This window comes from Dermacentor albipictus, chromosome 5 (assembly GCF_038994185.2).
Source record: "Dermacentor albipictus isolate Rhodes 1998 colony chromosome 5, USDA_Dalb.pri_finalv2, whole genome shotgun sequence".
NCBI lineage: Eukaryota > Metazoa > Arthropoda > Arachnida > Ixodida > Ixodidae > Dermacentor > Dermacentor albipictus.
The window spans coordinates 125,339,639-125,366,757 of NC_091825.1; the positions used below are offsets into that span (position 1 = coordinate 125,339,639).

Below are 27,119 nucleotides of genomic sequence, written 5' to 3' on the forward strand. Positions count from 1 at the left end.
ACGTTATTTTCTGGTGCATCAGGGTAATAATATGCGACAGCGTTTACAAGCGACGAATACGCATTCGCCTGGAACGAGCCGCAGCCGGATTCCGGCGTATGGGTTTCGCCGGTCAGTGATGGAGAGCAAGTGCTGGCAACTCTCTCTCTCTCTCTCTCTCTCTCTCTCTCTCGATGCGACACGCCAGCGTTTGCATGCATTGCGACAGTCGACTTAGCAGTCCCGATCTGCCCTTTCCTGCCGCGATGATGCGATTCGTCTTCATGGCGTACTACCGCCGTATCTATGGTTGCGATGCTATAGAAACCTGACGCGACGTGCCACTTGTCGCATTCGTGTAAACGCAGCTATAAACAACGGAACCGAATTTAAAAGGCAATTCGTTCGCAAATGTTGTTTGAGATTGGCCGGACACCTTTGCATCACGACTAGCCGGCATTTGTCTCGATATAGAGTGTTAGCGTATAAGTAATTTTTGTTGTTGTTGCTAACGTGTGTTTAGGTGCCAGCTAAGTATACGGAGAGTAGCGGGACGCGTACATGCATGCCGTATACCCTTCGTATGAGCTCGTTTCACGTGAGTATGAATTTCGCGACGTCAAAAAACCAGACGGTGGACACACACACGCGTGCATTGAGATAAACAGGTTGGGTTGGTAGCTTACAGGCGCAGACCTCTGTTCACATTAAAAGTTAATGAAAAATTATACACACTATCTTACACTGTTGATGGTTGAGGGTTTAATTACTGTGAACGCCGCTGATCTTCAAATCAGGCCATTCTTGTCTCGCCCTTGAATGTGTCACTGTTTACACTGACACCACAGTGTGAAAGATTATCAGTTCGGAAGTTCCACTTCGACCTCGCATGAAGACGATGTATACCTCATGCTTACTCGACTGCTGTCTCATATGAATAAATTTAAAGAACTAGAGGCGGATTTAAAAAGAATATATTTCTTAGCTAACCAATCTAACCAAACTGACCAAACTTCACATCCACACGGGATATTTGAAATTCAGCGATAATCAACAAGTTAATTACTGTTTAATATTATTTCACTATGGAACTTTATAATAACGGTTTATGTGGGGCATGTTGCAGATCCAGAACTGAAGTTGGACAGTAATCAAAGCACAATCTTGTGCGAGAAAGTATGTGCTTTGCACCAGTCCCGAGAGATATGTACAGACTTGAAATCTCCAGCGTAATGCACTGCTGTTCCAGTTAAGATGTTTCCCCAGTGCGAAAAATTGAAGTACAAAATTTAGTACACTAGTTGATCGCATTGGTACTTTGTTTATATGTCCGCTATGTCCATTCATAATTGAAATATTATATAGGTTTTAATATAAAGCACAAGCTCCTTGCCTTTCGTTTATTCCACATTAAATAAAAGTAATGCCAGAGTAAGTTGGCCGTCACGGGTATTAACACCGGGAATAATTGCGCGTGTTCTGGTGTTGGTGGATGGTTGAAAATTGCTGTGAGCGCAACACCTGAATCCCGTCTTCTCCATCTGCAAAGAGAATCACCGGGTATAAGTTTCGAATTTCACCTTTCGAATCTGCAGCTATTATCATTACCGGTATTAGCGTCCTATTCGGCGTGATTACTCGCGAATGTCTAGATTAAAACGCGGTTCCCCACAAGGCTAATGCACTCCCAGTTGAAAAAGACAACAGGAATTCCTGTCGCAACTACAGAAATTTCTGTTGTACAACAGGATTTTTCTGTAGTAACTACAGATTCCTGATGGAGCGACAGACTTTTCTGATGTACAACAGACATTTGTTGTTGCTACTACAGAAGTACAGTCTGTTGTATGTCTGTTGTTACAACAGAAAGCTGAAGCTCTACAACAGATTTTTGTAGTACTACAGAAAAATTTGTCATCACTACAGGCACCCTGTTGTCCCAACAGAAATGTTCCTGAAGTAACCCGAAAAACTTCTGTAGTGCTACAGAGAGCTGTTGAAATACTACAGGAACCTATTGTGGCAACAGGCCCCCAATTGTCACAACAGAAGTGTTCCTGAAGTAATGCGACCAACTTCTGTTGTACTACAGAAAAATGTTGTTGTACTACAGAAACCTATCATTGCAACAGGCCCCCAGTTGTCATAACAAAAGTGTTCCTGAAGTAATGGACAAACTTCTGTTGTACTACAGAGAACTGTTCCACAACGGAAACCTATCGCCGCAGCATGTACCCAATGATGACAACAGAAGTGCACTAAAATTGTGTGATGCGACAAGCTTCTGTAGTGCCCGGTTGAAAAAGACAAAAGGAATTCCTGTCGCAACTACAGAAATTCTGTTGTACGACAGAAGTTGTTGACATTTCTTAATTGGGAGACATTTCTGACGTTACGACAGAAATTCTGATTTCGCAACAGAAGCATTCTGTCGCGACAACAAGAGTTCTGAAGTCGGAACAACAGCTTTATATCCTGACAGCGACTCCGACGTTACGACACCAATTCTGACGTCGCAGCAGAAACATTCGGTCGCGACGGCCAAGAGTTCCGAAGTCGCAACAGAAGCGCTTTCCGTCGCGTTCCTTTAAAATTGTATGTTTTCGCATCGGTGGTGTACACTGTACTTTTCTCTTGCGCGGTATTCAATCGCGCTTCTCTGAAGCCGGCAATGTTGATGGCACCGACACCGGTATTAAAGTCGACGTGGCGAATAGTTATAATTGTGCCGTGACGACGCGGCACCAGCAACGCCCTACCGGCCTGCTCAAAATCGGCCGCTGAACAAAATCATACCATCCGCGGGAATGGCTGCGTCCCCGTTTTTTTTTTTTTTGGTAAGATGTCGCACACAGGCCTGTGGACTTACATGTGCTGTTACACTGACACATTAGTTAATTTCCCAGGAATATTTCACAAGCTTATGCGAAGCGGAAAAGAAGATTTGGGTTGTTCCACAAAGTTGCGTGAAAAGCTGTCTCGCTCGGGTCTCATTAATCTGGTACAGTGCTGCCGTGAGAAGCCAGTATGCTGTCAGAAAGAACTCTCATCCACGAATGTTTATCTAGCTATTTTGCATTGAACACACGAAATATATGCGTGCTCAAAAGTGTAAAGAACGAGAGACAACTGTCGAAACTAGCAGTAATAACCCTAAAAGTCAACGTTGTCTATTTCTGAATTCCTTATTTAATATGGATATCGTACATCAAAATCGATGTTCTAGTACTGCACAATGTACCTGTCAATGGTACGAACACTCTTGCACTTCTAGAGATGCGGCACTTGACGCGGTGGAGTGATAGCGGATCTTGCCTCTCAAAATGCAAATGTAAACACCAGCGTATCAGCACGTCGTACTATTCACATGGCCAAAACGTACACTCGAATAGCATGTCAGGGGTGGTGTTCGACGACAATGCAGAACACCGAGATGCTTACAGTGCCATCGATTTGGTCACTCAGCGGACGCCTGCGTGTCCACCTACGCCAATAAGCTTCGTTCTGGGCAATATAGCGCAGACGAGCCACAACTGGACCACCTCATGGATTCTACAGAGGTAGTAGATGCCACCGGAGAGACTACAGGTGGCATTAGGGACGAGGACCAGGAGACCTTGAAGCCAATGCCAACCAGTCATAACAGCTCAAGTAAGACTAGCGAAGCTTCCGGCGAGGATGACTCAGTTTGCCTACCTGGCCTAGCAAGCTTTAAAGAAAAGCCCCCTGATGACAAGGAAGAAGAGGAAGAGGCGATGGACATCAGCAAGGCCAGGAAACGTCCGGCACCATGCAATGACGAAGCAACAGAATGTGCACTACCGGCGCCCGAGAAAGTGTCTCCTAGTGCTCAGCAAACTCCCTCTCCTGGTGATAATGTGCTCCGCCGGTTATATCAGCGTAGTCAGGAGAGTGGCACAAAGAAGCCCAAAGGGAGCAAGACCACAGATTTACCTGTGGCCAAGGGCAATGAAATACAAAAGCTTTAGGTGAGCAAAATGGCTACCGCCTTCACCCTCCCTTTATGTGTAGCGACACTCAACGTACGTGGGCTGAGGAATATAAGGCGTCAGCGGCAGTTACTACACGTGCTTAGGCAGCATGAAGTTGATGTTGGTGCAGTGCAAGAGACAAAGATATCGTCTGCTGGTGATGTCAACCTTGCGCTGCAAACTTTTCAACCTGATTACGAGGTGTGTATTAGCCAAGCATGTGGTGCTTCCGCTGGATGCTTTTTGTTAGTCAGAAAGCAGTTAAATCATTCTTCATTGTCGCTGCGTGTTGATGGGGAAGGCCGCCTTATATGCTGTGACCTCTCTTTTCATTCCCGTAATTGGCGATTCATTTGCGTTTATGCTCCCTCAAAAGTGAGTGAGAGGAAGGCTTTCTTCCTCTCACTTGCTCCGCTCCTAGATACTGACAGAGATTTGGTACTGTTGGGAGACTTCAACTGTGTTTGTCATTCCAGAGACCACTCATACCTAACTAATCGTTATGATGCAAGTGCTGCTTCCCTGCATCAGTTAACGGAAGATCACAATCTAATAGACGTGGGCGCCTACACCCCATCTTGGGTGCGGTTCACGCACTTTCAAGGCGTCTCCCATGCTCGACTTGATCGTGTGTATGTTTCGACGAGTCTCTGGTCTAACATTCACAACTACGCCGTGAAGCCTGTATTTTTCACAGACCACTGTTTAGTAGCTGTTTCATGGGGTCCCCGAAAATTCCGCAGGTTTGCTCCAAACTGGGAACTGTGGAAACTTAATACACAACTTTTGCGAGAGGAAAGTTTTGTAAACAAAGTGAAAGAATTATGGCTAGAAATAACACAATGTCAACAGCTTCCTTTGTTTGCTCGATGGGAAATGTTCAAAAATAGAGTAAAAAATGAGGCGATTGCCATTTCATGTGAGCTGTCTCAAAGAAAAAAAGCTGAAAAGCATTACCTTCATGATCTACTTCACAAGCTGCACGCTTTCGAAAGCCAGGAACCAGGGTTGTATAGCGATGAAATAAACATAGTTCGCGCACAAGTACAGAAATATGAGACGGAAGTGTACAATGGAGCAATGGTTCGTTCACGCACAACTCGCTTCACAGAGGAACAGCCCACAAAAAGGGCTCTCGGTGATGAGAAGCGATACGCGCTTTCTAAGCAAATATTAGAAATTGAGTCTGGTGGGTCTATATACACAGACACGCCCCAAATAATAAGCCTATTTGAAGCTCACTATAAAGATCTTTTCGCTGCAGTTAAGCCTCAGAATGGATACGAAGAAAACGCTGATCAGTTTATTTCGCTTATGCCACACTTAGAAGAAGATGATCGACTCAGCGTTGATGGGCCAATAACTCGAGAAGAAATTAATTTTGCCGTTGAAACGCTGCAGAGGAACAAGACGCCTGGTCCTGATGGCCTTAGTGCTGAATTTTATATAAAATTTCAGGAATTCCTGTGTCCTTTTCTGCAGCAACTTTTCGAGGAAGCCTATCAATATGGTGAGCTTCCTCCATCTTTCTATCAGGGCCACACAACCTTAATACCAAAAAGCACTGATGATGAAACAATAAAGAGAGTAAACGGTTATAGGCCGATATCATTATGTAACGTGGATTACAAAATATTTGCAAAAATACTGACAAATAGATTGCAGACAGTCATTACTAAATTAGTAGGTGATCATCAAACATGCGGAATTCGAGGCCGCTCTATACAGACAAATGTTCATATCGCACGTTCAGTTCTTGAGTGCCTTGGGGGTAGTACGGATCAAGTAGCTCTTCTCCAGATTGACCTCGCCAAAGCCTTTGATAAGGTTCAACACGAATTTTTATTCCAACTACTGCGACATCTTCAGTTAGGGGATGTATTATACAATGGTATAACACTTTGTTATAAACACTGCACTACAAAGTTAATTGTGAATCGTACCCTCTCAGATATAATACAACTACAGTCATCCGTTCGTCAAGGTTGTCCGCTCTCGCCGTTACTCTTCGCCATATACTTAGAACCGCTTTGCTTAAGCGTGCTTTGTGACTCGAGCATTAAAGGATATATGTATGCCGATGAGGAAATTAAAGTGCTAGCTTATGCAGATGACATTGCCTTCTTTTGCGTCGATAAGCCAAGCATTACCAAGGCAATAAACGCTACCCTGCGTTTCTGTGAGACTGCAGGAGCTACTGTAAATTTTGACAAAAGTAGAGGCTTTTGGCTAGGCATGTGGGCGCTCACTCCCTCTGTATTCGCGAATATTCATTGGAATCAGTCTCCGTTGCGATATCTTGGAGTACTTCTCGATAACTTCCGTAATAGTGGACCTCATTGGGCGTCCACGATAACCACTATCCGTAGAAAGGTGACAACCTGGCAAGGACGTGATCTCTCCATTTTTGCGAGAGCTAAGGCATGCAATACATTTCTCGCTTCTAAGCTTCTTTATGTTCTGCAGGTATTGCACTGCTCACGTGTCCATGTCCAGGCATTTCATAGAATATTTGCATGTTTTATTTGGCATTCATCATGGGAAGCCATGAGAAGGGATAACCTTTTTCTCCCGCTTGAAAAGGGAGGCCTGGGTCTTGTGCATTTGTTTGTGCGACAATTGGTCATGCGCTTATTTTACCTTAAAAATGTCCGTCATCCATTCCTTCTCGCAGTTAATCGAGCACGTCTTGCGCCACACCTCCCTTTTCTTTTTGTCACGACAAACGTTGCTCAAGAACTACCGTTATGGGGCTTCTTAAAGGAACTTGTCGACACTATTTCTTTCTTAAAAGCCAGATTCAACCTTGAATATTTGTTTACCGTTAATCGCACGTCGCTAAATGCAGCACTTATAGATAACCTTTTCCCTGAACCGCTGTACCGAAAGCCGTATCTGTCTCTATTTGGTCAAGATGTTCTTTGCCGTGTCCGTAGAATGTGCATTGCGCCAGCAGCAAAAACGTTTTTCTTTAAGCTGCACACCTCCACACTGCCAGTTAAAACGTGGCTTCAGGAAAAAGGACTCTATGTACCCTGGAATACAAATTGTAGGCTTTGCAATCAACCCGAGACAATAGAACATTGCTTTATACTTTGTCGTGACGCATTCTTTTTTGGGACATTTTACAAAGAACTATCAAAAAAGACTTTCCTCTCACATGTTATGGTATCCGGTTCCTTCCTTTCAAAAAGACAGCCAGTAATACACCATAGGATTTGTTTATGTTATTAGGACTTTATTCATTATGGAGAAGTCGAATGATCGACAGACATGCCGAGCCACCTCGCTCGACAAGGTCTATCTTCCGTGAAGAGACTGCTCAAGTCCGGAGTGTGGTGCTTACATATGATCCCGTCCCTGAATGGATTTCACACCTGGACGCTTGTGTTTGTTTGCCAGAATTTTGAACTGTCATTGGACTGTATACTTTCTGTGAATTTGTTTCTCTTGTATGATCATATGTGATGTAACTGTAGCGGTTTGACAGTAACGATAATCCCATGCAATAAAGAAAAAAAAAGTCAGGGGTGGTGCAGTGGTAAGATGTCGGGCTGGGAATTGTGAGGTCGCATGTTCGAATCCTAGGCGAAAACGTTTTTTTTTTAATTTTTTTTACTTTTATGTTGTTTTTTGTACTAACAAATTTACATAACCTTACGGACGTCTCTGTCAATTTTTAATTAAATATTGATCAAGAACTACAGAACTTTCTACTACAGGACGTCACACTACAGACAACAGAACTACAGGCAACAGAACTACAGAAACAACGTCCCAAAATACGACAGACTGTGAAAATTTCCTGTTGTGTTTTTCAACTGGGCTAATGCATACACAAGCATTTTTTTTCTTACCCACATGAGTCGAAGCTCCAGTAAAAATCACGCAAAAAGGCAGAAATTCCGCATTCCGGCGAAACAATTGAAAGCATAATCGACGGAGAAGACGAGTACGGACACTTTGAACTTGGGAGCCTTGCTTGCCAGAATAACGCTCTCTTACCACGTTGTGGTGAGCACAGGACTAATTTTCACCCCCCCCCCCGCCCCCCACACCTCTAGATTTTCGGACGCACACCAAAACTTAAGCAGACGATCGTTATTTCTTGTGGCCCCCATCGAAATGGGGCCGCCGCTTCTGGGATCGAACTCGCCAACATCGAACTCAGTTGCGTGACGCCATAGCCACTAAGCTACACCGTGGCGAGCGCACGAACACTTAATTCGAAGAGAAGAGAACCGTCCCCGTCAAGTATAAGTAGCCACACTTATTGAGGCCACTGCACACCTTTCCATCACTGTCACCAGCTACACCGTTGCTGTGAGTCCGCGCACGCAATTACTGTCCGACCAAACCCACGCACCGACGACGTCGGGTCCCGTGTCAATGAATAGACGGAGCAGACCCGAGCTCTCCTCCGCTCGCCTCAGGGCTGGCACTCAGGCAGTTTTTTATGCTGATAGCTTTGGCTGGAAAAGCCTGTTGCCATTTGTGTCAAGCGCGCTGGCAAGAAGTCCATCGAGGAGATGGTTCCAGCGGCGGGCGATTGATTCGAAGGCAGCACTGCCGCAGGAAGCGTTCATCAATGTCGGTGACAGGCCGGAATTTGACGCGCACCTTGGTGCACCTATATCGTGCCAGCGCCTGCACTTTGTAGACCCACATGGAATAAACGTGACGGAAAACGGGGAAAGAAAGAAAGAAAGAAAGAAAGAAAGAAAGAAAGAAAGAAAGAAAGAAAGAAAGAACGAAAGAAAGAAAGAAAGAAATTTAGAAAGAAAGAAAGAAAGCGAAAGAAGTTGCTATTCATTTTCAAATAGACTAGAAACAAATGACGACGCTCCTTGACAGAAAGTGTTATTTTTCGTCCACGAAAGGTGTCCACGTAAAATGGCCTACAGCACCATCCCTAAGCTCCTCTAATATTGATTTTAATCAATTGTTTTCTATGCAAGATCTATTCTTTACTCTGAAAGGCTTCTGATATCGGGCGCCGCCGAATAGTGGACACTGACATTGCGGACGCTGCAGCAAACGACGTGGCTGACGGCACCCAGCACCTAGCGGCACTCGAGGGGGACGTTGAGGCACAAAAAGGCACCCTACGCTGGCGTCATAAGGAGCCTTGCCAGCGGCTTTGCAGGCGTCGGACCTCATTGGATCACGAGATGATACCGAAGGGTAACCGTCGACATTTGTAGTTTGACCTTTACTGTCTGCTACTCCAGCTAGTTACGCTAGGACCCTAGTCATGCTCAGACCCCTGCCATGTACGCAGCTGCAAATCGGGAAGTCTAGGGTTCATTCGGACAACGCTAGACCCAGCAACGACCGATGTAACGTGGCATTGGCTCCGCCTGAGAGCCAATTGAGCAGAGCGTGACGATGCTTCCGCTTTGCATAGTTTTATTGCGATAGCAATTACATGGACACTGCAGCTGAATTCGCGCTGTTGTCATCGTTTTCGTCGTCTCTGTTGCCGCGACGTCCCGCATAAAGTCAAAGTGCGATGCGCGCCGTAGGCTATGGGTGCGCGGGAAAGAGTGCGAGCCGAGAAGGATAATGGCTGGATGTCGGACGCACAATGGAGGAAGTGCGTCGTTTTCCATCACATGCTGTCCGGTCCTACTGTGCGTGATCAGTACTGTACCCTAACGCTTCTTCCTTCGAAGATGGGAGGTGGCGGGTTCAAACACCTTGTGAACCGGTGATTACCATATTGTGAACCGGTGATTACGTGCAGCTTTACTTGGCGTCTCATCGTGGAGAACACAATTAGCCGCATAGCGAGCTAGCCATGGATGTGGTTGATAATTGTGGAGGCTGTTCGACGCGGCGTCACTTTGATTCCGGCTGCAGAGTTCTACTTTAGTCTTTAGATTTGTCCTGTTGCAGTGTCCTGTTGCTCTCCTTTCCTCTTTCCTTTTCGTCCCCTCCTTCCTATCTTCTATTTCTGTGTTGCTGTCACCTCCCTTCAGAAGAGTAGGCAGGCGTTGTGCCCCTTCCGGTGGCAGTTGCCAGCCTGCTCCTCGCTTTCCCTTTCCTAATACCTGTGTATATGTGTATATGTGTTCAAAACAAATAATAATAATAATAAGGCAGCAGAGGGGGGGGGGGGAGTTCTACTGCAGCGGTGGCTGTGTATGGCACAGCTGAACGCGTCCGTGCGGGCCCTATCTTCAACGCGATCTGCGTTGGGTAGAGAGTCCATTGCGCGCCGAGGGCTGATGGCTTCGTGTGCGCTGTGTTCTCGCCTCTCATAGTTCGTGTTGAAGCGAGAGGAAGCGCGAAGAGTGATTCGGCTCGCTCCTGCAGCCGCTCTTCCGCACGAAAGCGTTTTGACTGCGAGCATTCGCGGTCATCGAAGGAGATGTGGCCATGTTTGCCTGTGCGCGCCCAGCACGATGCTTGCAATTTAGTTACAAGGGGAATGCTTACCAGTATATGCGGCCGGTAAATACTATCCTTACTTCCTATAGCGGTCTAATAAATCGCTGTCGCAATCGATGCATCGTGTTTCTGGCGGAACTGCGCTCGCCCTTTTTTTTTCTGCAGCAAGACGCACCGCACGTCTCCTTTGACCTTGAAGCTCATTTCCCCGCATCTCTTCCACCGATTCTCCTCGTTTGAGCCCCGCATTTGGTTGGCCTTGGAGTGACGTCAGTGCATTTTGCCAACCTGCCACGCCAAGCTTTACGCACTCTACTTTGCTCTTCGCATTTCTTGGTTTATCGGTGCGAGACGACAAAATCTTGGCGGGAATATAGCCAAACAATTTAAACCTCTCCTCCAGACATAGGGTAAACTTCAACTTCTTTTACATGTACTAACAATGCTAACAACTTGAAATTTAATGAAGTGCATTTTCACAAATTGGTCTCCGTTCCCTGGTGATTGGACAGGAGTTCCTCAGGAAAGCCTTCCTGTAGAATTTCGTAGTTATCTTGTTTTTGGTAAACGCTAACGAAGTACACAGTGCCGCGTCTCAGAAACTTGATCCACTCTTTCGGGCGCACCCAATCGCGCAGGTGGCTAAAGGGGTTTCTTGGCTAATAGTGCCCATTAACGAGGGGCCAGGCTATACCCAGTTTTAGTCGGCTGCCCAAGACACCGATTGAGTAAAACTGTTATGCGCGCCCGGGCAAGATGCTAATTTTTTTTTATGTTGTCCACGTGTTCTATGATGCCGCTCTTTTCACTTCTAGTTGTGAACTAATGTCCCCTCTGCGGAGGCTCCAGGCCTCGTAAAGACGTGCTGTGAGTACTGCGATAGTAATTAGATCCTCGAAGCGCACTCGTCCTTCGCGATGGTAGGCTGCTCGTTATGACTTGGTAATGCCTGCCGTATGAGCTCCAATCCATTATGTGACTATAAGCGCTAAAAAATCGTTATATGTCAGTTTTCACAATTACCTGAAAAAACTACTTCACTCACGAACTTAATATTTCGAACAAGAATGGGGAATGTTAGGAGCCACAAGCTGGCAAATTTCGAAGTGTATGCGTCACCTTGCTAAACTCTAATTTTGGCCCATTTGGAGGCGCTGTATGAAACGCTGAAAAATGTTTGTCTGATTCCTGTAAGGACCACAAACTTCAGAAATTTCATATCGAGGAATGGGGGGACGGGGGGGGGGGCGCACTCTATGGGCAACTTGTATCGAAAGCTCGAAATGTGTAGCTTAATCACATGCTTTGAAAATAATGACTGAATACTCGTCTTCTACCAATATGCACACGTTATAAGAGGCGTGTATAGTTGCTTTCCCCAGGTATTCGCGTTGAACTATGCGAGGCACGTTGCTTACATTTCGTTGAAATAGCAAGCATGCCATGAGTGACGAACGACAAATGTTTTATCTGGGTGTCTCCCAGGGTCCTACAACAGTTGCTTTGTCGACTATGGCTAGGGGTGGCTTTCACCAAGTCTTTCGCTTACCGAATTGGATGGGCCGACGACGCCTCGTGTGAGGACTGCGGTAACGAGGAGACTTTTCAACACCTTCTTTGTGACTGTCCTCGATATTCTTTACAGAGACAATCACTTGCAACCGCGATAGCGCGCTTTGACCAAAGACCTCTCACAGAGGAACTCATTTTCAGATACCGCCATCATAAGCCATCGCAGCAGAGGGCGACGAGGGCACTGTTGCGGTTCTTGAGGGCGACAGAGCTGGACAGGCGACTGTAGCCTGAACAGATGTTGATAGTGCTACAAGTGTCAGTGTGCTGTGCGATGACAGTGTTCGGCGACAGTGACCGATTGTGATCGTGTGTCTATGCTCCTTCCTTTCCTTATCTCTACTTTGTTTCCACTTTACCTCCCCCTCCCCTCTCTCCCCAGCGTAGGGTAGCCAACCGGATTTTTTTTTCTCTGGTTAACCTCCCTGCCTTTCCCCTTTCCTCTCTCTCTCTCTGTACAACATCGAATTCGGTGAAAATGCGGCAAATGTAAAGGGCAATTTGGGAGAAAACTCTCATATATCTTTAAAAAAATGAGTTCCAAATTATTACTACGCCATCTAGTAACAATAACGCTAGCTAGCAGAATCATGGTTGCTCTTATATTCGAATTATGATCCGATGCCATCATGTCTCCAGGTTGCGCGCAAGTCGTACTTTACCATTCTCTGACACATTTTACTTTGAGAAATTCGTTTACTTCAGTAATAAAGGAAGGGAGGAGAACAAGAGCAGAGATGTTAAGCAGGTTAAGTGTCCGGTTGGCTAATCTGTGCAGGGGATGGGGTAAGGGCAGGAAAGATAAGAAAACAAGCGAAGTTTAAAAAGCATTTACGCTAGGCGGAGGGCCTACGAGAATGAGGACGTATGTTGTGCTACCGGTGGCACAGCCCAGCGGTGGCTGCCACATAAGACATACCTCAAACGGCAGCTGGAAAAAGGCTTTGTCTTTCAGTTTTCGCGTAACAGATATACTTCTTTTTCCTATATTCGAATAACAATCCGAAGCTATCATGCCTGCAACTATTGTGTAAGTTGTACTCTATGATTTTTCTGACTCAATTTATTTTTTAACATTAATTTAGTTCAATAATGCCCTTGTTCTTGGCGGAGGGCCTAGAATAATGAGGATACCTTAAGCTATCATGCCAGCAACTTTTGTATAAGTTGTACTCCATGACCTTTCTTACTCAATTTATTTTTTAACATTAATTTAGTTCAATAATGCCCTTGTTCTTGGCGGAGGACCTAGAATAATGAAGATGCCTTAAGCTATCATGCCTGCAACTTTTGTGTCAGTTATACTCCATGACCTTTCTGACTCAATTTATTTTTTAACATTAATTTAGTTCAATAATGCCCTTGTTCTTGGCGGAGGGCCTAGAATAATGAAGATGCCGTAAGCTATCATGCCTGCAACTTTTGTGTCAGTTATACTCCATGACCTTTCTAACTCAATTTATTTTTTAACATTAATTTAGTTCAATAATGCCCTTGTTCTTGGCGGAGGGCCTAGAATAATGAGGATGTATCGGGCCAGGGATGCAAGCGCGAAGCATGGCAAAACTAACCATAGCGGCAGCTTCGCTGGACCTCCCTCTTCACAGGGTGGAAAAGGTTCTTAATTTATGTTGACCAGAACTTTCGGTTCGGATTCGAGCGCACGTCTGTTCTGGGCGCTCCGATCCCCTTCGACAGTTACGCGCGCTGTTTGCGTTTCAATTTCTTCTGTCGCACACCCTGCTCTTGGCTGTCGCATCGGCCGCGCATCGAGACAAGCCTCGGAAAGGTCCGTTGCTTGTTGGCCGTTTCACGGCCGTTTTCTCGCGCCAGCGGGCGGCCTTGCTAAGCCTAATTCACGGTCAAGGCGGCATCGATAGCTGAGCCCATGTCACCGAAGCCATAGAGTTTCCTACAAGAATTACTAGAGGGAACTCTGGCGCTAGTGTCTACGGGAGCTGCAATGCGAGCGGTTGTCCCAGCATGGGGATTATGGGAAGTACATGGATTTGCCTAAACTTCGTCCTTTCGGCTTCAGACGGCTTTGTGACTTTGTAAACTCGTCATTTTCAACAGTATGTTGCGCAATAAATAATTAAGCATCATTAAAATTGCCCGACGGCAGGATTCGAACACAGGGACTCTAGCACAGTAGCTGATTTTGAAACCATTAAGCCACGGACGCATGTATCGACAAGCGAATGAGACGCCCTTATGCGTTTATCGCGGGCATGACAGTGCCTTGAGACGCTTGGCGCGTTTCGATTTGGTTACCTGGACAAGCTCAATCGTTGATAATAATAGCAATTGTACGCGTTCCCGGCGTCTTCTGCATTTCGAAGAATATAGATTGCGCCGAAATATACGACAGTAAGGTTTATATAGCGTAATATACAAAGTCAGAAGAATGTCTGAATCCACAAGCACGAATATCAGACAAATCCATGTACTTCCCATCATTCCCATGGTAGGACAACGACTGCAGCGCCAGAGTTTCCTCTAGTAATTTTTGTAGGAAACTCCATGATCGAAGCCACCACCGTCTGTCGACCATGAACAAAAAATGGCTGTGGCTTAGCTAAGGTTAAGCCCAGGGTGCGAAGCATACTAGCCTTTATTTTAGTTGTTGAACCACTGTTTAGCCTGGTGAAACCTGTATAAAAGAGCGCGCCGCTCTTTTATACAGCTGTTATGACGCCAGTGCCCTAGCGGGAGGAACGGGAGTTAGGCCGCAGCACCGGCTGTGCGACAACAGGCGAGCGCAAGAGTTGAGCCCGGCTTGCAGCTGTTGTGACGTCAGTGCCCTAGCGGGAGGAGCGGGAGTTAGGCCACAGTACCATCTGTGCGACCGCAGGCGAGCGCACGAGCTGAGACCCGGCTATGTAGCTACGCGGCCGCAAGCGAGCGCACGAGTTGAGCCTCCGCTTTTGCAGCTGTTATGACGTCATATGGTAGCTACGCGGCCGCGCGCGGCGCAGCAAGGAAGAGCGTGGTTGTGCGGCTAGTATGCTTCGCATAAAACACCGGGGACAATCAGCTTTCACGGCGCCAGCCCAAGATTCGAGCTAGGAAGCAGGTATGCAGCGTCCCGAAGGAGTTTTAGGAGCGTCTGCCACCAGACGCTATGCTGGGACCCATGAAGAACGCTTTGAGCACGTACCCCGCTGCTTACCAACAACATTGACGCGAACGCCAAAGACGAAAGATCAATTGGTTCCACTGAATGAACGCAGCCGCAGCCGGTACCGTCGTCACAGAGACCGCTTTGCGAGCCCACCAACGACGACCAGCGTGGTATCGAAACGTACGTGGCACAACCTTTTCACGTTGTCAGCCTACGAAGACGCGTCCGCCCCGTCCAGTGACGAAGAAGACATGCAAACACTACCAGCACTAACATTCTCAAGTCAACAATCTGATGTGACAACGCCGCGGCAAGTAGAGACTGTAGTGCCCGCGTATCAAAAACTGTTTTATAACGCATTCTCATCTTGGAAGCTGGAGACAAGTCGAGACGCCCGAGTCTTCTTGCAGGACGCGTTTGACGAGTACCACTAAACATGGCCCGAGAAGGAAACACCGCTAGAAACTTTCGTGCTAGTCGTAAACCACGGGTAAACCTGTCGCTCACGACTGTACCAAGCAAGGAACTCCATCGTAGCTTCGTGACGGCTACATCCGCCGACGTCAACACAAACTTTTGACGTACGGGTTGCAACCAGCATCTAACACCATACGATTGCTCGTTTACGACAAGGGGCAAGCAGACGGGCTTCTCAAGCTTTCGCATCTAGACGTGAATTACGAACAGATACCAGTACCGTCTATCAGTACAAGTCTACCAAAAAGGATGTCTGTCTGAACGAAGCGGTATCTCGTACATTCGGCAAGAAGCACGAAGGCAGCAGTGCTGGCGAGGAATACAAAAAAAAATAATAAAGCTCAAGTGCCGTAACTGTGAAGAAGATCACTCGGCGACTCACCCGAAGTGTCTAGCGAAACTAAGGTCCGAAGCAAAACTCACTAAGAAACTTCTCTCACGGCCCCGCTCTCGTCGTAGAAGGCACGGCGCGCACAAAACGAGAAGCCGCAGCAGGAGTGCCCAGCCCCCACGACGTTAAACCGACGCAGCAGCTACTTGAGCGCGAAAGCGTCTCAACGCAGCCACGTACCATAAATGAAGCGGTTTACAATACTGTCTGAAGGAACTGCGCACAACCAAAAACAGGAGCAAGCGGCTTCAACCTCAACTATGCAGCAGCGCTCAAGCAAACTCGACCAAGTGCTTACAAGCCGGCGAGTGATTCGCCTTATGCCACACCAATGACACCAATGACCAATGACCATCGTAGCTGGTCTATCCACTAGACTGCGTCGAAGCTGAGGTCGCATTATTCGCACGAGAGAACACCGAACTGCGGCAGAAATTAGATGATAACGAAAGAAAGGCATGCAGCTCGGCTCGTATCTCTTCGTGCCAAGCGACAGCAGCAGCCATGTGATCCGCAGGAACCCACTAAAATGCAAGAAACAGCTTCTACTGTCACAGAGCAGACAGAACTCGCTCTTCTGGTACAAAAATTGTACATTCTCTTCTACAAGCGCAGGAGAATCAGTTTCAGCGACAGTGTGACTTGCTCCAACAGCTCTTCGCCTCGCATCAATACCCGCCTGGTTTCGCGTACCGCTCCGCACGGGTTACATTGGAACTGCAGGCTGCTATCAACCTGTGCGACAGAACAGAAGCTCATGTTTGACTGTGTCAGACGCCGTCTTGCGCTTATACTTCAAGAGTATAATGGCAGAGATCAGACATTACGACAATTAAGCGGTTATTACCATCCGCCAATCGAGCATCGAAGCAGGGAACGACACCGAAACCAGCAGCCCAATGGTATCGCCGGTGCAGCCGATGAATTTGTGATACGGGGACAAACGGCTGCCTTTGTCCGCACAGACATTCCGCAAACGAAGATTGACACGTCTAAGTATTCGACTGACATGCAGGAAGTGCACGGTAACTGTCCGTTACCAGATTACAAACCGCAGTGCTGTCCTGGTGTCGGTATACATGCGCCTGGAAGCTAAAGGTACCGCCCACGCAGCTCGTTCCCATGGACTCGCGCTTTGCGCAATCATTACCCAAACGATGAATTCCTGATAGGCGGAAATTTCTACGCCAAGCATCCTCGGTGGGGCTATGATTATCACACGCCCCGTGGAACGGTGACCTCAATGACCTCGAGGTCACCGAGGTCACCACGGTGACCTCGACTATTCCACGGTGACCTCGACTATGCCACGGTGACCTCGACTATTCCACCCGTGCCGCACGGCATAGTGGACAACGTAACGCGACTCCGGACCTGACGTTGTCCAAACCAGCTTTGGCGTAAGACTGGCGATGCGAACCAGACACCTAGGGCAGTGAACCACTATCCGCTGTGGGCTACTTTGAACATAAAACAAAAACATGTGACCGGGTGCACTGTGCGTACGATTGGGTGGGATGCCTACTGAAGAACATTTGCGGTGCAACCAAAGATTGCATCCGTACGAGACCGGGCATCCCGTGGCCTGCGCATGCAGCTGTGCGAGCTGATGTACGAGCTGATGCTCCGGCGCAGGATGTACACATGCCAAACTTTGGGATGCTCGTAAGCGAGCACAGTTGACGTACGCAAAGAATGGCTGTGACCACGTGCGACTTTGACGTCGCACTGCAGTCACTAGAAGAAACGGTAAGCGCCTGTATCGGGAAAGTTGGAGCGACCGCTTACAAAGAAGTACCTCAGGAGCCACACAGGTGCCACGACTGGGGCGTGGCCTTGCGGCATCCACAGCCCATCCGTTTTGAGAATACCAGAATAACAGCGCCACGCTGAGCAGCTGGATTGCCACCTGAGGGCGGTGCGAGATTCGTCCTACGAGGAGTGGATTAGGTCGGCAACTGGATCAATGGACTCCGACAGGGTCGTTCCGGAATCACTATTGGGTTTCACCATGGAAGCCATGGGCAACTGTCTCTGCCAATGAAGGGAAAGCTACGGGTGCGTGGCTGCTGCACATGTGTTACGGCGTCAAGTAGTCCGCCAGCGTTTGCGAGTGCTTTTGCTTGCTTGGAGCAGACGCTGAATCGACGCAGCTTCACGTGCGATGGTTTCGCGTTTGCGCAGACGCGGAAGGGAAAACCCGCAAAATAAGTTAACCTTTACATTCAGTGGTGTGTTTTATCTTATTTAACTGTTGCTAACAAGTTGTTTATGTTTTGTCTTCCCCAGCCTAAACTAACGTGGGTGAAGACACGGGATTCTTTTCAGAAGCGCTCTCCCTTGTGCGCGCATTGCCTCCGTAGCTTTCCTTTCATTGACAAGGAGAGTTGCCCGCGATTATATAGAACGCCTCCGCCCCCTCCCCTTCCTTCAAGCCATACCGATAAATACTCTTTGTCATCATCATCACCATCATTGACCTACCACTTGTAGAAAAGAAACAGCAATTGTGCAGACTTCACTTCAAATCGAGCCAATATCGAAATTCCATTCCTGCATTTTGTACCATGGAAACCCTCATCCTTGGACTGGCTTTCAGAGTCACAATTTTCAATGTAACGTTCAGAATATGCCAAAACTTCCCAATTAGGAAAACTTGGGAAATAATTTGATGTACAGTGTAATCCTTTTACATAAATATACGAACTCTCGTAAATCTCTTTGTTTTTTCAAGAACTTAGATTTGCCTTGAAAATTAGCCGTTCGAGCTCGTGACCAAGAGACGGCAAATGGTTTTGCTTGTTGGATTGTTTGTTTTTTTCCTTGGTTTCTCATTTCATATTTTTGCTGCCACTGCTCCTACCACTGCTGCCATTCGGTTTCCTGTTTCAGAGCGAAGGCGTTAGCCTTTAGTCGGTCGGGATTTTTCGCGGCGTGCTCAACCAAAACACGGCAGCTTGAAAAGGCTTTTTTGTTTGAGTTTCCGCCTAATAAAATTACGTTTTCTCGCTTATTCGAATTACTATGGGGCGCTATCACGTCTCTAGGTTGTGTGCAAGTCGTACTTTACGGATTTATTGACGCAATTTGCTTGTATTGCGACAGCAGTTATATCTACACTCCACGCCCATTTCTACCGTCAGCGTCAGCGTCACGGTGACGTTCCGTTTAAGGTGCCAGGGCGATAACATTATCTCCGCGCGCCGTGTGCTGTATGCGTGAGCGAAAGTGTGCGACGTTGAGCCGGCAATCGTGGTTCAATCTCCCGCAGGCAACGAATTAACGCGTGTAGGAAGCGCGCCATCTTCCGTCGCGCGCAAGGCTCCGGGTGGCCTGGGCAGCTGTATCTTGCAAGCCATCTGCACCGGGGACAGTGTCCACCGCGCGCTGTTATTTCGCGGCTTAGTTCGCGTTGATGCGAGAGGCAACACGGAGGTCAATTCGCTCGCTGCTGCTGCCGCACTTCCTCGCTCCAGTTTTTTTTTTTTTTTTGACAGCGAGTTTCCGCGGTCACCGAGTGCAAGGTGTTCATGTTTGCTTGTGCACGTGTGACATAATGACTGCTGATTTAGTATGCTTACGCTTCGAAGATTATATGGTCGACGAAACTACTATATTTCGTATAGTTATCCACTAATTTTCCATCGCATTCGATGCTTCGCCTTTCAGGCGGAACTGCGAGTTTTTTTTAACCTTAATTTAGTTCAATGAGGCACTTCCTCTTGGCGGACGGTCTAGAAGAATTGAAAATTAAATGATGGGGTTTTGTGCGCCGAAACCAATTCCTGATTATGAGGCATGCCGTAGTGGAGGACGTCGGAAATTTCGACCACCTGGAGATCTTTAACGTGCACTTAAATATAGGCACACGGATGTTTTTGCATTTCGCCCCCATCGAAATGCGGCTGCCGTGGCCGGGATTCGATCCCGCGACCTCGTGCTCAGGCCTAGAAGAATGAGGATGTGTGCTGCACTTTCACACACTTGTGTGCGCGCGTGGCGTACGTCTCCTAGGTTTGTGGTGCTTGTGTTACGTCATCTGACGTCAGTTGGGATGGTCGTAGATATGTAACGTCCGTGCCAGCTCCAATGTACATGCACTTTCACAGGGTGGAATGAAGGCATTTTTTCGTTGCAAAGCTTGGCTAACGATAGCTGAGACGCATGGTATAAATTTTCTTTTTAATGCAATGCTCTCCGTATGGGCCACCTTTTCCGATGTAGATTAATCCCGTTCCCTCAGATTTTCTCTGCCTAATGTCTCTGAACATTTTAAGCCTCTCTCCAAAATTACACCCGTACATCGTTGCATTTCTACGAGACAAATAAATAAATGGTTAGTTCAGCGACCAAGAAACCAGGTTAAGTACGGTGAAAAGAACCTACAATATTTATGACCTTCAGGGTTAAATAAGTATGAAGCCTTCGATCATGATCATACTCTGTCTTCTGCTTCTTGTAAGGTATATAATAATAAAACTAAAACAAATATTGCTATTATTGCACGATTTCTTTAAATTTTTCTTGCGTGCAGTTTTCTTATATAGCTTTCATTCCACAATAATTCATATTACATCTTGTGTCTTTTCGAAATGTTATTTTCAACATTTCCTGCTAGCATCAGTTCGGTATGCGTGTCACCCGTGTATAATACATGCTTGAATTTGTGTCTTTGGCTCCAGTGTCTTCAAGTTTCTTGTTTAGCTTGTTTTGTCTGGGGTTCATTCACTATTTAACTGGGACTAATAAAGCACTTGTGCATGGTTGCCATTCTTCTGAAGATGAATCCTCGACAGAATACAGAGAGTACACCCCAGCAGCACACGATGCAGAGACGTTGGGAAGCGAAACAACAAAAGTATAACCTAAAGTTTGCCTGATTTAGCCTAGAATGAACTCGTCGAGAGATGAAAGACTGATTCCTTTAATGAGCATCTAACTAAAATTCTCTGATTGACGAAGGATTAGAGATAGACAATGGTAAACCTACTTGTTAGAGTGTCGAGGAACAAGACAGCCAACCGGAAACTATGGACTGGTTAATCTCCGAACCTTTCAACTCTCTTTCTCGCTCAGGGTATTCAGAGAAAGAAAGAGGAGGGCTAGTAGGAAGCAGGAGTTGTTGACTTGTTCTCAAGAACATGTCTGAGAAAGGCGAGAGCTTCTCTCAGATGTCAGCGCTTGCAAATAAGCAGCAAGTGCCAAAAGCACGCGCGGTGTTTTAAAGCAAATTAACCCTTAAAAAAAACGAGCATGCGGGAAGCATTGACAATCGTATGTGATTATATTACTGCGCAAAACCTTTTCGAGCACTCGTCCCCCCGAATGCGACTGCCAACCGAAACAGAACCCTGCTCACATGGGCCCTGCTTGCTTTAGAAGAATTGGTTTTGCAATCGAAGTTCTCGCACTGTACTAAGCATGCCCAGCAAAGACTAAAAGGGCCGGCAAGCTGGTCCTAATACCCATCTGCAGAGAAGCCGCTCCTCTGGGGCCTCATCAGTTAAATTAGTTTTCGAGGTTGGCTTTGGATCAGCTTACTGCATTAGGAGTGATCTTCTGGGGAAAAGAGAACGCCGGTTGATCCTAGCTGAGAGAAACTAATGGCTATTTCTTGTTTCTTCTTTTTTGTTTCTTTGGGCGGCTAGTGCCAGTCTGTTAACACTATAATAATAGAGGAAGAGGTGGAGTAGCTTTAACGTTTTTCGGTGAGACTACGTCTTTTGCATTTAACTGCCACGTGACGGTTTGTACTCAACTCATTAAAATGAATCTCGTGAATACGGCAAGTAGAACTGAGACGCTGTCTCAAGCAATGACTCTTGTGCCTCAATATCATGGTTCAGGTTCCTGCGGTTTGAAGCAGATGTCAAACTTGCCCTTGCATTCAACCAAAATATTACTCTCATGTCTTAAAATTTTTTTTGCCTTAGTTTCTTTACATCAACTGAATTTCTCAAAGCACAGTTTTAAAGAAAGATTACTTCTTATTTCCTCCTGTCTTTTCTGAGCTGCAAAAACAGATTTCCATCACAAACCGTGGTCTACACTGGCGCGCTCGCGCGCGCGCACGCGCACACACAAACACACACACACACAAACACACACACACACAAACACACACACACACGCAAACACACACACACACACACACACACACACACACACACACACACACACACACACACACACTCTCTCTCTCTCTCTCTCTCTCTCGGCACACTCACGCACGCACGCACGTAGACACACGTGCGTCTATATAGGCGTTCCTAAGAGCATCTACCAGCTAAGCGATATGGCATACATGTTAGCGAAAGCATGGGCAAACTGGGCCTAGCAACGACAACACTTGTGAATTCGACCACCTCTCTATGGCAAAGAGGCTCTCAAACCTAGTTGAAGCGCTCAAATTATGGGGATTGCAATCGATAACCCCCCCCCCCCCCCCCTTACTAGCTTTGGTTTAGTTCGATGACCGATGTACCGGGATAATCGTGAAGCTCAGCTGCGAGCTGGTTTGTTGGAGTTAGGTGCCGTCATTGTGCCATAGCTGTACGGATTAGCGTTGAATGTAGCGTGGAAACGCAATATAGTATATAATGTTTTGTCAGATGCGCATTCCTGCTACTTACTGGCACTCACCAGGTTAGCAAAAGGAACGCTACACGAAAGATGACCAAGAATGGGTAGGATGGTGTCATGGTTTTGCTTTCCAGTTGGTTGTTCCTCTTGTCCGCAAGAATGTGCATGGTTGGCACAAAAATCTATCAAGAACTCTAGCCGGACTTCGGTGGCATTTTCTGCAAGTCCGTGAGACCGCATCTAGACCGGTATGTCTTTTGTGAAGTGAAAAGGGTATAAGTTGTGACGGCAGCCCGCAGCATCATGGTATATGGCATGACTTAAAACCATTTATAAACAAATGAACATGTGTTTTACGTGAAAAATACAAACATCGGTGTTTAGAAAATAGCCTATAGTAAGTTGATTTGCCGTGAAAATAAAAGCCATAACAAAAGAAATGATAGGACGCTCCGGTGAACCCACCATTATAGAGCTTGCGAGTCGAGCATTTGTACAACGTGCACCATTGTGTGCGCAAATGCGGCTTAGACAGAAGCACAAATGCAAAGTCACACTTAAAGCCAAAAGCATTTCGCTTTCGACATCGCATTTTCTCCAGCACTCGTCGCGGCTAGCGGATTCTTAGCTGCCAAAGAAAAACAGAAATATCAAAATACGTTATGCGAATCGTCAATCAATCTTTCTTCCTGTGCCACACACACTTTCACTCCAAGAAACACGACAGCGGAGGTCAACCTGCTCCGGCCACCAGGTGCATCCGCGCCGCAAAAAGCGGCTTTCTACGACGGCACTTTGCCCCATCAATGTCGTTTCCTTCGTATCCTACGATTTGTTGACATCTGCTTATTTCCCCCTTGGCAGCAAGCCTTCTTTACTGGCTTCTCGTGCTGTTACTCAAGAAAGGTCTCTACTTGGGTGGTCTGGCCCATTCATCACGGGGGGCTCCAGCGGTGTCGACAGCAAGACAGAGCACATATATTTTATTTCGTTGTTATTGCGTTCCGCATCTTTTCCACAAGAAGGAACAAAACGAGTGTGGAAGAAAAAAATGTTGCGGAGGGTCGTGCAATGAGAAGCATTAGGTGCGGCTGAAAACTGCGATAGCTGCGTGGTTTTATTGTGCCGTGGCTGTCACTAAAAACCACACGTCGATCCCTTTCGTTAGGCGGCCGTCCTTTGGCCACTTCCTAGGCTTGACCAACCCCATATGGCGAAGAAACACAAATCCTTCCCCGCTACCACTACTGGGGACCGAATTCATGCAACGGGACATTGTGGTTTCAGACACCGTCTTTTATAAAGCCTGTTAAAACTATTGTAACTCGGAGAATAAGCTCTTAATGCAACTTCATTCGACGCTAATGCAACACGTTTGGGGAGCGGTAGGTTAGCGGGTCTTTCCTTCTTTTTTTCGTGGAACCCTTGGTGGTGGTACAGCATCCGTTTCAGAGTTCTCCAGGTGCTTGGTTCGAATCCACCAATCTGAGAACTTGTTTATTAATTTGTTCTCGTTTCCGGGGCTTCGAGTGTGGTGTTACATAGAACCGTAATGTTACAGGAAGCTGTTACGTTACAAGAAGCCGTGATGTTGCAAGGAGCAATGATGTTGCCGCGACAGTGCCGCGACGCTGGCTTATTGAGAAAGAAATTTACAGAGACAGCTGATGCGACAAAATCAGAGCACCAGCTTTTGGCTGAGTGAAAACTTTAACACTGCATAAGCATACACTCCCCCTTGAATGCAGCCCACCGCCAATCTTCTGGCTAAAAAGCTCTCAAGACGCCCCTAAATGGTGAAACTCATGAGGCAATTGGGATGCCCGCAACGAGAGAGCCTGACTTCAACTGTTCTCATGGGATTCACCAACGGCACACTACTTGCAAATGGGAGGGTAAGCATCAGTCCAAGAGGGTGGTCTGAGAATTCGTTCGCCTTTAAGGCGCAACAAGAGGTAGCTTCGCTGGACTTTTGCTTCCATAGTGATATGGCATGAATATGATATGGCATGAATGCTGCGACAGATATTTCTTTACACATACATGTTTTTAAAGGCGGGTTCTCAGTCCCTTATTTTTTTATTTATTGTTTATTTATTTGCTTATTTATTGACTGTTGTCTCCTGTTAAGCCGAACTGCAAATATGTTTTCGATGACTCACTCAGGTGTGAAAGAGGTAAGTTTTAGAAGTGCCTTATGATAAGGATGCCCCTATAAATTTCAAGGAGCCGGCTGGTCGAAACGGCCCTCGCTTATTTTTTTGTGCATTGCTTTCATCAGCACCCGTTAGAACTCCTGCCATCAGAGCAGCTTCGGCGAGAACGATTTTTTTTTTTTTTTTGCTCATGGAGGTCGTGCATATGATGGCAAGTGCAGACTGCTCGAAATGAACGTCTGCGGTGTACGAACGAAAGAAAATGGCCTCATCGTCAAATTGCACACGCACTGCGTGCACTCAGACATATAAGCTCCGTCTGATGAGGTAATGTTATCTGCTGCCATTAACCGAACGCCACGTAAGGAAACGGGATACGGCAGTGAAAGCTATGGCTCATTTGGAGAGCTACAGCTCCTCGTGTAGCGGTAACGCGCTCAGCGGATGAGGTGGAAGAGCGAGATTACGCGGGAAGAGACCGAACCGTTATTATCATTTTGTTCTTGTGTGCCTGTGGCACCAGAAACTCTGTAATGCTATTTCTGGGAAAGATTCGCACTCCACAAAAAGAGCAGATCCCAATGTACTGCAACGGCTGAAGTTAGTTCTGTCGGGGAGCAAAAGATAGCCTTTGCTACTTGATTAAAGAGCCACCCATAATTGAAAGCTTCGGTTTGTACTGCCTGTGCACCCATATCTGCCGCCAGGAAAATACATATATATTGTTTCTGAATATTGTGCAGTGTGCGCCAGGACATCTTTGCTTCAGAGCGTTAACCATGCGTGTATGTATTTGTGCCAGGTTTTCCTGATATCTTTCGCACTTTCTTTGCTGTGTCGCTTCTGTTCAGACCAGCCGAATTACGCTGAGGTGGAGCTCTCCTTTTACCGGAAATCGAAGCCTCATTCTAGAAGTGCGGTCTCAGAATCAAATCGTTTTTAAGTTTAGTTATTACTGTGTTGTTTTTCTCTTCAGAACACGGAAATAAGTAGATGAGATGGTTGTCAGAGTCGTGTGGTGCTTAATGTCGTGTCAATGCGGAGAATTTGTGCTGCAGGCGCTGTGCTAAATGGACGAATGAGTCAGATCACTGACTAAATGTTTCTTTTCTACGAAAAGCACACGGTCTTTTCATGCATGCGGATTTCGTTCCATGAATTTGCGCACAATCTTTATCGAGTAACTTAACCAGTGCAACGAAAGTCACTAATACAGTTGTGTCATCCGCCCTTGTGCCCCGAACCCAGTTAAAAAAAAATCTATGTTCTCTATCCGATGAATGTCAAAATGTGATGCATGATCCGGATTGCGTGATATAGGCATACAGATATTTTTAACAGCCTTTATTTAAGTCAAAACTGGCGAATTCAAATACATCTTGAATATTTTTCTTTGCTCGCACTTTAGCGTAGCTGCACTTAGATGCAATTTGCATTTACAAACTAAAGAACTAAGGCATGACAGAATGTATAATGTTGTACGTCACAACCTCATCATTCAATCTAGACAAAGGCAGTTATTCCATATTGCTTTTCAAGCATCTGCATGCACTTCACACCAGTATATTTTAGGCTTTTCGTCTGCCCGCGTTCATTTCTGTTCCTAACCAAAGAACAAACTCATCTACCCGCAGACCCCTGGCGCGATCCCAAAGCTGCGCTTTAAATAATTGCCATGAGCAGCAAATTATTGTTGCTAAAGACAACAATTTTTCTTTACGCAAATCTTTACGCGAATACCCGTTAGGATATTCGCATAATAAACTGAATAATTGTTACTACATCATTCATGTCCAGTCGACATCTCGATCGGCGAAAATGAATGCTCCGAACATAAGTCGGCTGCACTGAGAGCATAGAGTTGAGGAATCCAAAAGTGGAGGTACCTCTGAAGGAACCCAGTGAGACACCGGCAATCAGCATTATGCAAAACATTTCACAGTTCAGAGGTTTCCTGCTCTTTTTCTCTATGATATCTTCAAACGCGTGTACGTAAACTAAAGCAGTTAGTACGCTGCGAGGTCCACGTGTTACTGTCGCAGCCGAAAGACGACGCAGACCAAGCCACTAACACGACCCTGTAACGGCATAGCAAAAGAAACGGTCAGTTTCGCCCGAAAGGCGAAGCACTCGCAGAGATAGCAAGATTTAGCGTTATCCTTGGACTCCACGGATGGTGTTATAACTACACGTGGATGCGATATACACTGGCACCAAAATTTCTGGCACTCTTGCCAGCTTTAACACGCCGCGTTGAGCCGGTGATCGCATTGCACAGGCCACTACGTCCCTCTTATAGAGCGGCCTCAGTGATATTACGTAACTTTCAGTTTGTGAGCGCTAATATTGTTTTGCACATTTTGAGAGACTGAGGAGCATTTATGGTAAAAGGCAGGCGCTACAAATGAAATGTCCAAATTACTCTTGTTTACGCGCTTCAATACTAGAAAAAA

General features: G+C 46.5%; 1 protein-coding gene across 6 annotated transcripts in view; it reads right to left on the bottom strand.

Moving 5' to 3' along the window:
- The window catches only part of LOC135913959 (uncharacterized), a 614,840-nt gene that overhangs the window by 300,332 nt on the left and 287,389 nt on the right, over positions 1-27,119 (bottom strand). Inside the window, exon 5 of one of the 6 annotated variants that reach the window (XM_070538860.1) lies at positions 1,415-1,520. The exons of the other annotated variants lie outside the window; for them this stretch is intronic. Coding sequence (XP_070394961.1) covers positions 1,432-1,520 — 89 coding nt within the window. The 3' untranslated portion in view covers positions 1,415-1,431. Of the gene's footprint in view, positions 1-1,414; positions 1,521-27,119 lie in introns of those variants that run through there. 6 annotated transcript variants of the gene reach the window in all.